Source organism: Carica papaya, chromosome 1, assembly GCF_054855325.1.
Source record: "Carica papaya isolate Zhongbai chromosome 1, ASM5485532v1, whole genome shotgun sequence".
NCBI lineage: Eukaryota > Viridiplantae > Streptophyta > Magnoliopsida > Brassicales > Caricaceae > Carica > Carica papaya.
The window spans coordinates 5860958-5876876 of NC_142309.1; the positions used below are offsets into that span (position 1 = coordinate 5860958).

At 36.9% G+C, this 15919-nt stretch overlaps 1 protein-coding gene across 1 annotated transcript in view; it reads right to left on the reverse strand.

Moving 5' to 3' along the window:
- BIG (auxin transport protein (BIG)) overlaps window positions 1–15313 on the reverse strand; it is a 31808-nt gene extending 16495 nt beyond the window's left edge. Inside the window, exons 1-4 of the mRNA XM_088216788.1 lie at window positions 14914–15313; window positions 14193–14299; window positions 6282–6447; window positions 110–6192 (exon numbers count right to left, since the gene is read on the reverse strand). Coding sequence (XP_088072914.1) covers window positions 110–6192; window positions 6282–6447; window positions 14193–14299; window positions 14914–15166 — 6609 coding nt within the window. The 5' untranslated portion in view covers window positions 15167–15313. The remainder of the gene's footprint in view (window positions 1–109; window positions 6193–6281; window positions 6448–14192; window positions 14300–14913) is intronic.
- Window positions 15314–15919: the final 606 nt, after the last annotated feature.

Genomic DNA, 15919 nt, shown 5'->3' on the forward strand with positions numbered 1-15919 from the left:
CCGACAGACAAATGACAGAAATTAAATCAGTTCAAGCCCACATATGAGATGGCTTAGGGCCACAAAGCAATGATTGCATCCAAATAGTTAAAGCCCATAGCAGTAATACCTTAAATCCTGCAGTGCTGGGGCTCTCTAAAAAGCCATCCTCAGATGCTAAGCTCTGTTTAGCGGCTTCAGAATCACCATTTCTGATGGCATCACCACCAAGTTTGACATCCGATGTGATGCAAACAGTTTTCTCAAAGAAATCAAGAGGGAATTCTGGCTTTATACCAGCATAAGCCTTATCGAGGATATTAGAACCCAGCTTTTTAACTTTCTCAGCTGTCACACCAGCACTAGCATCAGCTCCCACTGGGATATGAGAGTATATATGAAGACTGCCATCATCATGTAAAACTAGACAATGGACCTTGTCTTTTGATAAAGGCTTGTAAGCAGTTATCCCAACTAAAGGAGATGTTGACCCAGCTGCATGTCTTAAGTTCTGTGCAAACAACTCATCAGCACCAACGGATACAACAAATGCAGCATTGGATTTCACTGTGGAGAAGCAAGCAAACAATCCGCTGCCAGCCAGCAATTCTCTCCAACGATGCAATCCACTGGGTCTCAGCTTACTGTCCTGCTCCTCCTCAAAAATACAAGATATTTCAGTTAGAGATGTTGCATCAGGACCTAACCGACCCATCAAAGAAGTGCCATCTTGATAACCCAGGAACAGCAACCTATACGTCGAAGAGAAGTATAATGACAAGCCCTTTGCATGAATTTCTCGGCCCTTAATCTGAATAATATCCTTCAAAACCGTGGCTCCCACATTACCTTCAACTGACAATTGAAACCTAAATAAGATCCCATTCTCTGAAAGGACAAGAAGAAACAACCTTCCTTGAGATGCTGTAAAAAGAGTCGCATCAACAATCATGTCATCTGGCAATGTGAAGTAGTGCATAGGACTAATGTTGTCCTGGGCGAGATCATATATTTTAACAAATCTATTAGTAACCACCATCAACTGAACCTGCGAACCAGGAACCCAATCTATCCGTCTAATATATGCACCTTGTAGAGCAAGCTCAATGGCAAGGCGATCAGTCACTTCACCACGAGGATTCACAGTAAGGACCTGACAGTCTTCAAAACCTGCCACAGCAAGGTAGTTCTCCACAACTGAATTAAAAACAAGATGAACAATTTCAAAGCGAACGATATTTCTTGATAGAGGTTTAACATTGGCCTTGTCCGCAGTCACAGGTGCAATAGTTGCTTGTCCTATTAATTGTCCAACATCAAATATAGCAACTTTATCACCTTCCCCGACTGCAAGTCGACCTCGAACACTGACACTGAGCAAAGACTTGACAAGTGAACCATTAGCTAAAAGAGATTTAAGCTCTTTTGCATTTGAATAATCTGCCTTTATCTTGAGGTCCAATGACCCACTTTTATATGCCTTCTTCAACTGCAAGAGGTCGACACCGTAAGAAAGCACCTTGTCCTTTCCCAAAACAACTTTCTTGTCTTTTGAAAGATTAGATTCTCTTCTGCTAGCTATAGAAGGGAGCAATAAACAGCAAAGTTCCAGCACCCTGTCCTCAACATCAAGCTCTTTAAGTAACATTGGTATCCTATCTTGCAGTTCTCTTGGTATAGATAGTCTGAATGAATTCTCCATATCTGTAATAACATCTTCCTCCAGATCTGAATCACTCTCTTGCAGCTGATCAGCATCTTCTGTGAAGGGTAAAAAAGACTGGAAATTAGCTGCACCACGGCTGGCTGTATTGTCACTTCCAGTGTATTTGCGAGGCTTCAAGCACTGACAATTGCTGCCCCTAACACCGCCAGCTCCACAGTCACAAAAAAAACGACTTGAGCGAGAATAAACAACACGATGACCACGATGACAGACTTTCGCACAGACTGAACAACATCCTTTTGATACTGTCAGGTCACAAGTATAACAAAAGTACCAGTGTTGTTCCATGAAATTGCTACCACTGGAAGTAAAGGTACAAACTTTGGAAGCAAGGGCCCTTTCACAGTTAGTATCCTCTTCTTCATCCTTATCTAAGCTTGCTACCTCACCATCAGATGTTCCATCATCCTCATCTTCATCTACAGAAGTTGCATCACATTCAAGTGACCCAGATCCTCCTTCCTGATTTGCAGAGGGAACTGTGGTCTCAGAATTTTTCCTTGACCCTACTGACCTTGAAGCCATATGGCCAACTGCAGGACTCTTGCTAGACAAAGGCTTCAAAGAAGACTGCTCCACGTTACTCTTAAAAGAGGCACCATCACTCAATGCAGTGCCAAGAAAGCCAAAGAGAAATTTCAACCCTGGAAGCAGACGATCATCCCCAGTTAACTTGTTCATCAGCATCACAGTCCTCTCTAAAAGTGATTTCATCATATTCTCCCCTCTCGAAAGTTGTACAACAAAATGGTAATAGGATTTGGCAATATGAAAATCAAATAGCAGAAAGGCAGTATCAAGAGAGAGTAGCACAGCTTCAAGCATATGATTGTGTAGTTCTCTTGATTGGCTATCAGAAAATGAAGATACAAGACATGTAACAAAACTCATCGTAGACTCTCGGACAGGCACAGAATTTCCTTTTGCACACTTGGTCACATCTGATACCTCCATAGTGAAACCTAGTAGCCTCTTCTCCAACCATTTAGACAAGGTTGGCAAATTCATCTCAAGGAATTTATTTTGTATTATTTGTCTCAGATCTGAACATAACTCCCCAGATAAAATATCAATGAAGAAGTTAAGCACCTTCACGTTCACTAATTCAGAGGAACAAGTCTCCAGCGAATCAATCAGAGCCAACAAATCACCACGTTGTAACCCATAGAATTCCTTGACATGTTCAGATACGTCATCTAACCCAAGATAAAATTTGAAGATTATAGACTTTGAAGGGTCTTTTCTGAGGGCATCCATTGTGTCAACAATCTTGTCAATTACCCATTCAAGAATGCTACTGTTACTCATCACACCAGCATTCATATCTCTCAGAAACCCTTCCATGTGCTTCATCAGGAACAGTTCAGTAAAATCTGGCAGTTCCAATCCAGCGCACAAGCAGTTAGAAATTGCTTCACATTGCACGTGAAGGTTTTGCAGAATCTGATCAAATTTAATGATCATCACAGAATCTAGAATTTGACGAAGTACCTCAGTCTCCATGGAAACATTTTCTCTTAATGCTCCTAGTTTGAGCAGCCCCTCTACAGTCGAAATGATTCCTCTTATGCTTAAGATACAAGAAAAAATGATCCCACTAGAAGTCTGGAGATGAGAAGGAAAACCATGCAACATAAATTCCCAAAACACCTTTTGCAAAATGCCTGAAGCTCTTTTGTCAACAACCGCATCCAACCTTGTTAAGTTAATAATAGACTCAATTGGGAAAGAGTTAATGCCATTCTTCTCAAGGAGTTCATTCTGCATACTTCTCTCAAAATTGGAATGTTTGAGAAGCAGGAGAGAAGAAAACCTATTAGCACTGCACTGTCCGACACTTATGGTAGCAAGGAAAGCTTTTTGATAAGCATCCAAGCATCTGTTCAGCAAAGATGACAAATTCCTCAATAACCTTGCAGTAGCACCGGACTCAATTAAGCTGGCAATGGTGCCTTCTGCAGCAATGACATATTGATCATCTCTAGTTGTGTTTCGTACCCAAAATGGACAAGATATAGGGAGTGCATTCTTATGGCAATATCTCCAGATGCCCATATTCAAGAAGAAAAGTACAAAAGATAACCATGATCCATTTCTCAAAAAATCCCATCCCAATTCCTCAATGCCCTCAGGCATGTGGATGGCACACAGAGAATCTAGCACTCCCATTAAAATATTTGCACTGTCAAAGCCCCTTCCAATAGCATCATGACAGCCCAGAAGTGAGTGACTAAAGTAAAAGAACTGTTCCATATTAGATATATCCAGACTCTGGGTATCATTCCATAGAGAAAGCAGATGATCCAATGAAGAATCCATGGAAGGAATATCCCAACAAAGCATGAAAACGTATCTTTCCATGATAAGGTCCTCCACTGTTGCTGCTTTTCTTCCTTTCCACAACCCCAGAAGGGAGGAAAAGGTTGAATATATGTCATCTAAACTCAAGCCCAAGGTTTTGATAGCAAGTTTATCTCTGGTTGGCACAGGAGAAAAGGCAGCAATGTCAATCAACTGATTAACCAGGCTACCGACAAGAGGATCTGCTTCAAACCATGAACCAAATATGTCCTTTGATACAGTTGTTGCCCATGAAGACAAATGATCACTAACATTGCCCGGCACATGATATCCAAACACTGAGACTTCCCTTAACTTTGAACGCAAATCTAGAAGCAATGATGTAGGACAAGTTTGTGAGTAAAATAACATATGGCGAAGCAGCAATATCAACCTTGAAATTAATAGAGCCCAGCATGACAACTGTTGGCTGTCGTAATCTACTGAAGGAAGATCAATAGTTCGTAAAGAAGAAAATACTAAGTTTGCAAATGCTGCCTTTTCTCCTTCAGATGATAAATGGAATGCCATAAGAAGAATCTCAATGTGAAATGTAGATGGAAGAGAACCCACTAGCTCCTTGAGGCTAGGGCAGTTGGAACATACAAATCTAGCCTTCTCAATGATGAAACTAACAAACACTTCATAAATTTTGGCTCTTAACTGCTCCCCGGCAGAACCTGCCTTACAGAAGAGAGTGTGAGCCAGCAAAGCTAAAGTTTGATCATTGTAAATGTAGATGCCATTTTCCACATTAAGAATGCGCTGGACAAGGTATTCTTCAAGTGACACACACAAGGCATTGCCTGTGAGAAGATTGTGCAACAGTTCAAAGCAAAGTCCATGCATATGACCAATACTTCCCACTTCATGCCCTGATGCACAACTATCAGAAGAAATCTCTCCAAAACAGCTCTGACAACTGAGCAGAGAAAGCAAAATATTAACATGACTCCCACTCAGGTTTTTGCAGCCATCCTCATAAATGGAAGAAACCCATCCAGGAGAGAAAATACACACTTTAAGAAAGCTCAGAAGTTCTGCCCCAGCTTGAATTGGCAAATTGCAATTGCTCGAGCTAGAACTGACAGCAACAGGTGGCTGATCGTACGCATCTGCAGAACCAAGAGAGCGAGCACTTTCAGAGAAAAGATTGCCAAAGAGGGCATCATCTTCATGACAAACTTGGTTTTCTGCTTCTGCGGAACTATTAACTTTTCCAGAACTGGTATATGATCTCTCTACTTTTGGCCTTAATTTTACTCCTTCACAATGAAGGAAATAAGTAAGATGCATAAGATCGTCCACCCAATGACTTGACAAAGGAAATACCATACTTAGTAATTCTTCAACTGTGAACCACTTCAGCAAGGTAACTCTTTCATGGCGCACATGGCACGAAACAAAATCCAGTGACAAATCAGGAAAACTGCCACTTTCTATGCCAAACTCCTTCAGCTCGTGGGCCCGATATTTCTGTCTCTTAAGATCCTGGATGAGTTTCAACAAATAAATGACAGTGCGGGGGAAGTAAGCTAATGGAGTCCTTACATTAGAAGCAGAGTTGTCATATCTCCATATATGAGAATCCAACTTGGCCATTATAGAAGCTACTATGCATGCTTGAATATTCTGAAAAACGCTGCTGTTGCAGAAAATGGCTTGAACAAGATGAAGAAATTCTTCCAATAACAACAAAACAAGACTCTCAAAACTACCCTCAACAGCAGCATGATTTGCAAATTCAAATTCAAGTCCAAACAATGCAGGCAATACATCAGCAAATGAAGCAACTGCCTGTAACAATGTGATGTCCTTTTCTATGTATGGGTAGTCTCGTGCAAGACTTCCAAGCAACTTTAAAATCCTTAAACTTGAGGACAGTCTCTTGAGAAAATTTGAACCAACCATCTTCTCATCAAATGTATCTGGAAATTTCAGCAGTTCTTTGCATAACAAAATCAAACGCTGTATACATTCTACATGAGCAACTGCCCAGTGCTGGGATAGAAAAACCAAATTGCTCATATCTTGGTGGTATGAGGGTTCGCCTAACCCTGACACCGGCCTATCGAGTTGCAAGCATTCAGACGCTAATGTCATCAAGAACTGATTCACTGGTTTCTCTTCTTTTGAGCACTCAATACCTACCCAGAAAAGAGAGCATATCATTGGCACAAAAATATCCAGAAAAATACAATGGAGGAGTTCATTAAGTATATGATAACAAAAATACCTTGAAAACTACATTTTATGTAGTTGTCCAACACAATACTTCCAAAATGACTAGAATCCAGTGGACACAAGTCTCTAATGGTATTTACAGAGCCTGGGGATAGTAGATCAGCTACTTTCTCCATTCCATCAACAACAGCTACCTCCAAATGTGCTATCATGTTATTCTGAGATAAACAAGCATACGGCAACAACTGTCAACAAGGCTTTCCACAACAAATCCCACCATAATATAAGGAACAACATATTCTCAACACAATTTTAAAACAGAGCAGGGACATGATCATAAGCTTAACATACCAGAAATTTGAATGGGAAAAAAAAACAACTTCAATTTCAAATAGTAGTTTTATCATGCAAAGGCTGTAGGCACCTCTCTGAACTGCACATAACATTAACAAATAGAACATGAAACAATATTGTAGAGCCAAACCAACACCATCACCAAATTCCGCACAACTAGAAATGGAAGATTTTAACACCTTCAGTGGGGAAAACAAAAAGATAAAAATTGCATCGACAAAAAACATTGTTCATAAATTTAGGAAACATATTTGTTATACAAAAAGAAATGTATTTGATAAAGAAACGGAAAATACAGCCTAGTTATCCCAGAGAGGTAAAAGAACTAAAGTATATTAAAAAATAGAGAAAAGAAAAAAGTCAATACAAAATCAAGAAGTCCCAAGCCACGTGATCATATGCCTTCTCCACATTCAACTTACAAAACTCCCATCTGCCCCTTTTCCGACAACACCAACCATTTCATTGGCCATAAATACGATATCCAAATCTATCTACCATGTACAAAGGCTACTTGCAACTCCTCAACAACACTGAAAACTAAATTTTTGGGCCAAAGAGCCAAAAACTTTGCAATCAATTTGTACACACACCTAACCAACCTAATAGGTCTAAAATGTTTCCGATCATTAACGAGCAGATTTTGAGGATAAGAACCAAAATGATGCATCGGGACTGACCATAAAAAATTATCATTAAGGAAAATTCATCAAATGGATTTGAGAATATCAGCCCTGACCAATTCCTAACTTTGTTAGTGAAAAGCCATAAAGATACTTTCGGGATCCACAACCTTCTCACCACTGCATTTGGACAGCAAGGCAAAAACTCCAGCCTCATCAAACCCTCTTTCCAGCCATCACTTGTTATCCTGCGATAAGAGAGATTCAACCCATCGAGGTTTAAATGCAACCAGGCTTAGAGAAAAGCCCTGAAAAGATCGTGACTACTTCTTTTAAATCATCATCAATAGGTTGCACCTGAAGAGATTCATGAAAATATCCTGTGTCACAATCCTCTTCCTTGATCCATTTCACCCTCAATTTTTCCTTCTAAGAAAGTTCTAAGAATCAATAAATTAGAGAGTCCTAGCTTAGCCAAGCTCCTTCTCTCATCACAAGAAAAACCTTGCTTGGACTCCTTTCTATTAGGGAACCAGTGTCATTCAACAACGAATCATTCTCAACCTCAAAGATGCTGAAAAGCTCCTTACTCCATTGTTTCCCTATGGATTCAGATGCTGCAACTTCTAAGCCACTTTGAAACTGGCAATACCATCCAAATCAAACTTAATCCACGAAGAATTAAACAGAGAATCAAAGCCTTTTATTTTGAGCCACATGCTTTCCAATTTAAAAGGATTTAAGTCCCCTTTAACACCTTCAACATCAAGACAAGGGAGTGATTCGATAAAACCTAAGGAAAGAGACATTGAAGAATCTTTGGTTTGTTTTTCTAAAAAGTGGTGTAAACATATAATATTTCAATCCTTGAAAAAATTGGATCATCTCTCATGTTTGACCAAGTCCACCACCCTTGATCGAGAGAAAATCCATTAGGTTAATATTGTCAATGACATTGTTGAACTTGTGTATTGAAGACAAAGAAAAAAAAATCACTAGATCATGGTTTGCTTAGATCATGTTGGAATCCCCTCTAATCATCCACTGATCATCTGATTCTCATTCTGCCTCTCCTCATCTCTCCCTCACCTCCCAAATCCTCCCACATAAAGGCTGTTGGTACTGTAAACACTCAAAAACACCCAAGTAGAATGATTCCAATTGAAAATCAGCAAGAAATAAGTTCCCTTTCAAGAGGTTCAAAGACCTTATCATGCCATAAAACAACATATGGCACTTAAGTCATATGATCATAACACCCAATTTTGCTTCTACCCCATAAACTACCAACCATGTTGTCAATCATAACCTCAATCTTCATCGCTTAGAGGCAGAGGACCCCCCTCTCCTCCTCTCTCCGCCCCCCCTCCTCTTTGATGTCTTACCTCTTTCTTATATCATTCACACTCTCCTAGACTTTTCAACGTATAACTTTATTTATATTGTCAGCATTTAAGCCAATTACTCTTTGCCCAACCAATCTTTCCTCTGGTCCTCTAACCCCCTTTTCATAATGACCAGAGGACAATAGCCTTTTCAGTTCCTTGCTTCTACCATTTTTGCCTTTCCTAGGAGTAGAGAACGACACCATGTTTTTCTCGTGATTGGCTTGTTTCAATAGCTAAATGATACCAACACTTCTTCACTGCCATGAAAGTGAATCCTAAACAACATAGCGACCTTCTTCATCTGCCTCAAAACCCACTCTAAAATATTTTTTATTCCCACACACAAAGAAGCAATCCCAATTGGGATGTCACCTTCAAATTCTCAGCCATCAACAAGAATCCTTGTGCAACTGCTTTACAATTTCTAACCTATCCAAATTGCCCTAGACTTCCCTCTTGACCTTCTCATCTTTTAGCTTTGCAGCATTACAAAATTGGGAGTGGAGTAATTTTAGGTAACAATCATACCCTATCCCTGAAAAGGTCCAAACAGTCCAACTAGACTTGTCTAACTCAATAGAGCTCCAAATACCCTAAGGCAAAGGCTCACTCTCAATCGAAGAAAATGTTTTTGACACTTTATACCTTTATTAATAGAAAACTCATCCTATTAATACATTTACGCCTATCTGGTTCGAAAGCTAATTGCATTAGGCCCAAATCTTTCCACCCATTTTTGTTTCTCCTCTGATGAGAACTGGGGCTTATAGGACATGGGCTTCAAGGTTGGGCTTGAAAGTCTGAGATAAGAATCCTAACCCACTAAGAATTGACACTATGAAGAAACTTATCAGTGACACTTTTTCCTTAGACCTTTCAGAATTCAAGAATTTTGAATTTGAATTTTTCTTGGGAAAAGGATCAAAGCAGTAGAGAGAATCAGTAAGGTGTGACCTCTTGTTTTTAAATAAAAAGAGCAAAGTATTATTCACAAGGTACCAAAAAAACAGAGGTACTACCCATGTACAAAAATATTTATGATGAAGTTAGTGTATCAATGACATCCCCAAAATTTCCATCATTAATGATGTTACGACCTAACAAAATCGACCAAACAAGTGTATCCACCGATCAATTAAGCTATTAGTACTACTCTCAAGACTATCAAATGTGGCCTTACAATCCTCCTTTCTATAGGTCTTTAATCTATTCTTATTTAAACCATCTAACCAAAAAAAAATATGAGGCCATAAGCAAGCATGCAATAGTTTGAAAACTAGTTCCATCATCTCTCTTTGAGTATCAAATCCAAAGAGTTGTGCCACCACCAAAAGGCTACCACAATCCATCAACTTTTGTTCCTTCAAGAGCATGTCTATTCTTCTTCATTTTCTTCATTGAGTTTCAAAATCAATGTGCAATCTGTTCTTAGCTAACTGCAAAGATAACTCTTTTCCATCTTTCTGTAATTTTTTTGTTCCAAAGTGTCAACCATTTGAATATGAAAAAGTCACATGAGGACTTAAATAACCACTAATAGGTTGAGGGGATAGAATGATATGCAAAAACTATGCTTCTCTTCCATGAATCAAAGAGACTCTCAAGAACCACATCAAACGATTTCCACTGAATCACTAGGACTTTCCTAACATAGAGGAATTACTTCACTAGGCTAGACCTCTTGCCTAAAGGCTAAAGATAAACTCCAAAAGAAACAAAAAAAAAATTGAATTAACAGGACCTTATCAGTCCAAGATTCTCTCTCTAGATGCAGCAAATTAAATAAATAGGTCGTCAATCTCCAAAATCATGTAGAATGAGATAGAGACACATTTGTAGCTTTTCTTGATCAATATCCGCTTATCACTAATGCAGAGATGCCAAGAATCTGCCAAATTAGTGCAAGAAAACATCAAATTTTCTCCTTCAATATCTCCCTATTGGGTGTAGGGTTGGTCTGAAAACATAATTGGATGGCTAAAATCATAAGTCGTCAAGAGTTTAACATGTACATCTCAGTAAATCTTAAACACAAGGGATGTCAAATTACTTACTTTTGTGATGTCAAGTAACCTAGTTCTTCTGAAATGGGCCCTTAGTTATCTCAATATTGGCAAGGCCTTGGGGACTTAATGGTTTCTGAGTGCTGGGCTTGGCACAATAATAAAGAGCCAAAGGAGATTTATTTCAAGAAAAAAAAGGGCCAAAGAAGATAATTCAACTCATACCTTCAGCCATTTTCTGGGTCATATGAGCAAAAAGAGTATAAAAGCTAGAGGATATTTGTTCTAATTTTCATAGTACTATGAGTATGGTTCCAGACCCTCTATATTTTATTTGAGAAAATCTTCTTTTCATGGGAAGAACTAGGAGGCCTTGGAGAAGCTTTCAACAAATATTTTCTTGTATATAATTAAATTGTATACTGATAGCACCCGGTTTGGGCCTTTAAATGAACTGTCTTTTCTCTCAAGATAAACAGAAAAAGAATTCAAGGTAAGCCAAATCTTGTACTTTTTCCTTAAAAATTTTTCTTTCCAATATAAGTTAGGCGTAGGTGATTCCTTTAATTACAACTAAAATAAATGAATAAAAATTCAGAAGATTTTAATCCATATGAAATGTTATATACCTAAATGTAATTGTAAAATATAATAGAGGCAAGGACAAGAGCATGGATACAATCCCAACCCCCCCCCCCCCCCCCCCCAACAAACACTATCAATCTTTTTTAAAAAAAAATAACAAATACTATCAATCTTGGTACAAATTCAAAACTATCAGTGTCTTTACAATCACAAACCAGGACACGGCACAAATAAAATGATAAACAACATATAACAGATTCAGGAGACAATTGCATAAAATGCTCAATTGGAACAACCTAATGATTGGGGGGGGGGGGGGTAATTATTTCAATAACTGCTCATTATGCCTTACAAGGTTTGAATCCCCAAACCATCTCTCCATATTGTGCTCAGAGGCTCGAAGGTTGTGGGATTTCGTGTTTGAGTCTTCTCAATCAGTCTTGGATTGTTTCCAAATCGGTTGCAGATGATATTTGCACATGGGTGGGTCCAGAGTATAAATCTAGGAGAAACTTCATATTGTTTAAGAAGAAAAGAGTTTATGAGGACATTTACTCTAAATAAAATTAGAGATGTAGTCAGGTTCCATAAGAATTTTGTGACACGAAAGCCAATGATTTATGATTAATAACTAGGGATCTTGATTATCTTCTGATTTCTCATCTCTTGCAAATGTTCTCGAGTAGAACTCATTGGTGCCTGTATATGGTACTTCTTTTTTCTGTTTTTTTTTTTTTTAAAGTAACAGGATCAAATGTATTAAAATCAAGGTATCAAGGGGGTACTACCCATTTACACAGGATTTACATGTTAGTTAAAATATCAACAATATACCCAAAATCTTTCACCTTATATAAATCACGACCCAATGAGCTATACCCAAAATGATGAAACCACCAATCCTTTAAATTGTGGAAATCATTTTTTATCCTTTCAAAAGCTCTATAATTTTTTTTCTTTCCAAACAACCCAAAACAAAGTCAAAAGAATAATTTTAGCAAATTTTCATTGATTACATAAGTTACCCCAAGCCCATAACTCATCCTTGACAGACCCTACAATAACCCAAGAAATCCCGAGTAAATCATAGACCATAGACCACAAGCTATAGGTCACCGGGCACTAAAGAAGTAAGTGTTTACATGTTTCCGTTGCCCGTTTACATAAATAGCATCTATTAACCTCAATTCTACCTCTCCTCATCAACATATCAATGGTTAAGATACATTCTCTTCCAGCTTCCCATGCAAAAAAAAAGCACTTTTGGGTGGACCTGTTGTTCTCCAAATTGACCGGGAAAATCTGTCCCCCCATTCACCCTCCAATTAATCAGGAAATTATTAAGTGATTTCTCCTAACACTATACACAAAAAGATACATGCAAGGAGGTTAAAGGAGGAGCAAGATATCTACGCTCTTCTTAATAGAAATCTAATTTTCATTTGCTAAAAGGATATATAATTGTTTTTTTAGGAAAAAAGGAGTATTGTTAGATAGAAGAAAAGGAATACCTATGGAGGACTAGCTGTCCAAGGAAAAAAAATGACAGAGGCTAGGTAAACACACAAATTCAAGAAAGAACAGCCTACCAATTCCTATGAAGAATAGACAAAAACAAAACCTTAAAAAGCACATGCACCTTAATCTAAAAAGGAAGTCATCTTGTCCTAAACAAGCAAAGGAAAAAAAGAAATTCTTAAAAATTTTGGCATTTTTCTCTGTCAACAACACAAGATGATGCAGAATGGGCTAGCACTAGATTTCATAAATAGTTTAGAAACTATAACTATATTAAATGTAAAACTACTATACTATTTAGGAGTCTATATTATTGAAGAGTATTATTATAGTTTTAATAATTCAGAATTTTCTTATTTAAAAAAAATAACTTAGAATTTTCATTTTTATGAGTATTTTCTTATTGTACTAAAATTAGTATTCCTAATGTTATTAGTATTAGTTTCTCATTCTTATCAAAATTAATATTCCTACTTCTAATAGTTTAACATTTCTTACTTTAATTCTATTTAGGAAAGATTATTTGGAGGTTATTACAAATAACTTCGTAATTTCACTTATTGGAGCATTCAAGTATTAATAATATTTCAAAGTCTTCAAGTTTCTGGTTGTGTGAAACAATTAAACTCTTAAGTGTGAAACCTAGAACTTCTTAGGTACGATATCTAAGAAAGCTAGGTGTGATGTCTAGGCTTCTTTAATCCTCAAATTACAAGAACACATAAGACAACAACCCCCCCGGCGCGGGGCAGCAATATTCTATCTACCTTCTTTCCTATCACCAAGCCCACAAAAAATAGAGGAAATATAAAGGTCTCAATATCAAAGGAACAACCCACAACAACAAAATGAAACGTCCAAAGCCTTTGAGCCATATCTCATTGCAAAAAAAGAAAAAAAAGCTGGCCATTCAACATCCTAAAAACACACAACAATCTTGGGGATAAAGCACGATTCGACCTATTAACTAAAAGTAATCACTAGTATTGAGCTTATCAAGAACCGCAATCCATTTTATTCAAGAACCAGCATATATAAAAATAAATAATATCCATTGCAGGATGCAACATGGGACAAATTAAAGATAATTGACCTACTAAACTAGAGGTTAAAAGTAGATATGATACCTAAGATTACTTAAATATCAAGCCAAACGGAGGATTCCTTCAGCATCAAATATTAGGTTGATTGCATCAGATAACCTAAGTTATCAAGAAATTTTATCTAAATAATCTTATTCAATGACTAATACATCCTAAAGAATTACAATGATAGCCTCCAAGATAATCCCACACCAAATAAGAAAAGAAATCTAATATGAAAAAGAGAATCATAAAAAATCCTAAGATTACTATAAATAAATAAATGTATAAATCATAACACTACAAGAAAAAATTGACATAGCAAGTTAAATCTATAGCTACTGCTGTGCACCATCAAAATGACTCCAAAAGAAAGGAAACAAAGAAAAACACAGTGCACACATACAAACCTGTAGGCTCAAATCATCACCATAGAACTCCAACTTCTCCAAATAACAAACAGCAAACTCAAGAAATTGCTGAACAACCGCAACAACTATGGGTTCCACTTGGTCCACTGACATAAACAAAAAACAAATAATTACACATCCACATATCCAATAAGAAAACAGAAATTTATCTCTCTATTAATAAGACATATTTTTTCATATAGTAAATAATAAAAACTTCTACTATTTTCTTTTGCTTTCTCGCTTCGATACAAGAAATTATTTCCCAGCCGAAGAAAAAAATTAGGCCCTCACTCAAGAAATGAAAGATGACAAACAAGGATAAAGGAAGGACACCAACTGAATATCCCCAATCAAGAATTACTGAAGGTTTCCGTCAAGAAAACGCTTGCCTCTTGCTTCCGAAACAAGAAAACCGTAAGTTTTTATCAGATATGTCAGAAGCATTCCAACCATGCAATTCCTCAGATAAAAATAATATAATTCAAAAACAATAACGGTAGAGATGAATAAAAAAATAAGTGCTTCTCGATTAGCATCTTTTAGTAAACACGCGAAAATAAGTAGAAAAGCTGATCTACCACAATCGGCAAACCACTTCCCTCGTATTCAGAACCAAAACCAATTTAAATTTATCATTTCAGCTAAACTACTTAGAGAAACCAAAACAAAAAAGTGAAAAATAGAGAAACAGTGAAAGAAGATCAGTCTTGGTAACTACCTGATAAAGATCGAGAAAGTAAAGTGATGGCGTGGCCAATTGAAGCTACAAATTGAATCTCCGAATCGGACCACGAATGCAACCCTAGTTTGCCGCTATCTCCGATCGGTGAGACGCCATTCTTGAGGATGAGATAGAAGTGTTCGAGCCCTAGCTTGATGAGATCGTCCGAGCGGAGCCTGGGAGTAAGATCGCTAGGCGATGGCTTCTCTTCGAAGAGAAATTGACAGAGTTGAGTCAAGTGCTCTGCCATTGTGGAAGACAGAAAGAAAGAAAGAAAGAAAGAAAGAAAGAAAAATAGAGAGAGGGAGAGGAGAGAGAGAGAGGGAGAGACTGTAAAAGAAGATTTTAGAGAAGGGAAGGGGCGGTTTGAACTTTTATAAAGACGGAGAAGAGGATTTTTGTTTTGAAGAAATGCTGTCAAAGGAAGGGGAAACTGTGCGGTCTTTTTTTTCGTTTTTCTTTTTTAATTTTTATTTGAGATTCTAACTTTGCCTGCAAGAAAGAAGGAATAGAGATTTATCATTTTGCCCATTAAATAATATCTATAAAATTTCTGGCATAATTTATTTCTTTTCATTTTACATATATTTTATTTTCCATCAAATCTAAAAATTACAACATCTAAATATTAATTGTAAAAAATTTAATAATAAAAAATAATTTTTTTATTTTAATAATATGGACAATAATAATATATATTATGAAAAAAAAAAGATGTCTATAACTAATATATTTAATTTTTTTTAATTTCTAGGTTTAAGTAAAATAATTATATCTTTAAACTAGTTTGAAGTAACTAATATAATATGCAATTTAAAAATTATTTACCTAATACTTCAAAATTTATTTTCAAAATATTGTATTTGATATATTATTAATTACATGACCATATTAAGTTTTTACCCCAAGTAATAGAGTTGAGTTAGTAATATTTAAAATGAATGTAAATATTAATTATTTATCATGAGCTTATTAATAACTTAATTGGTTATAAGCTTTTTGA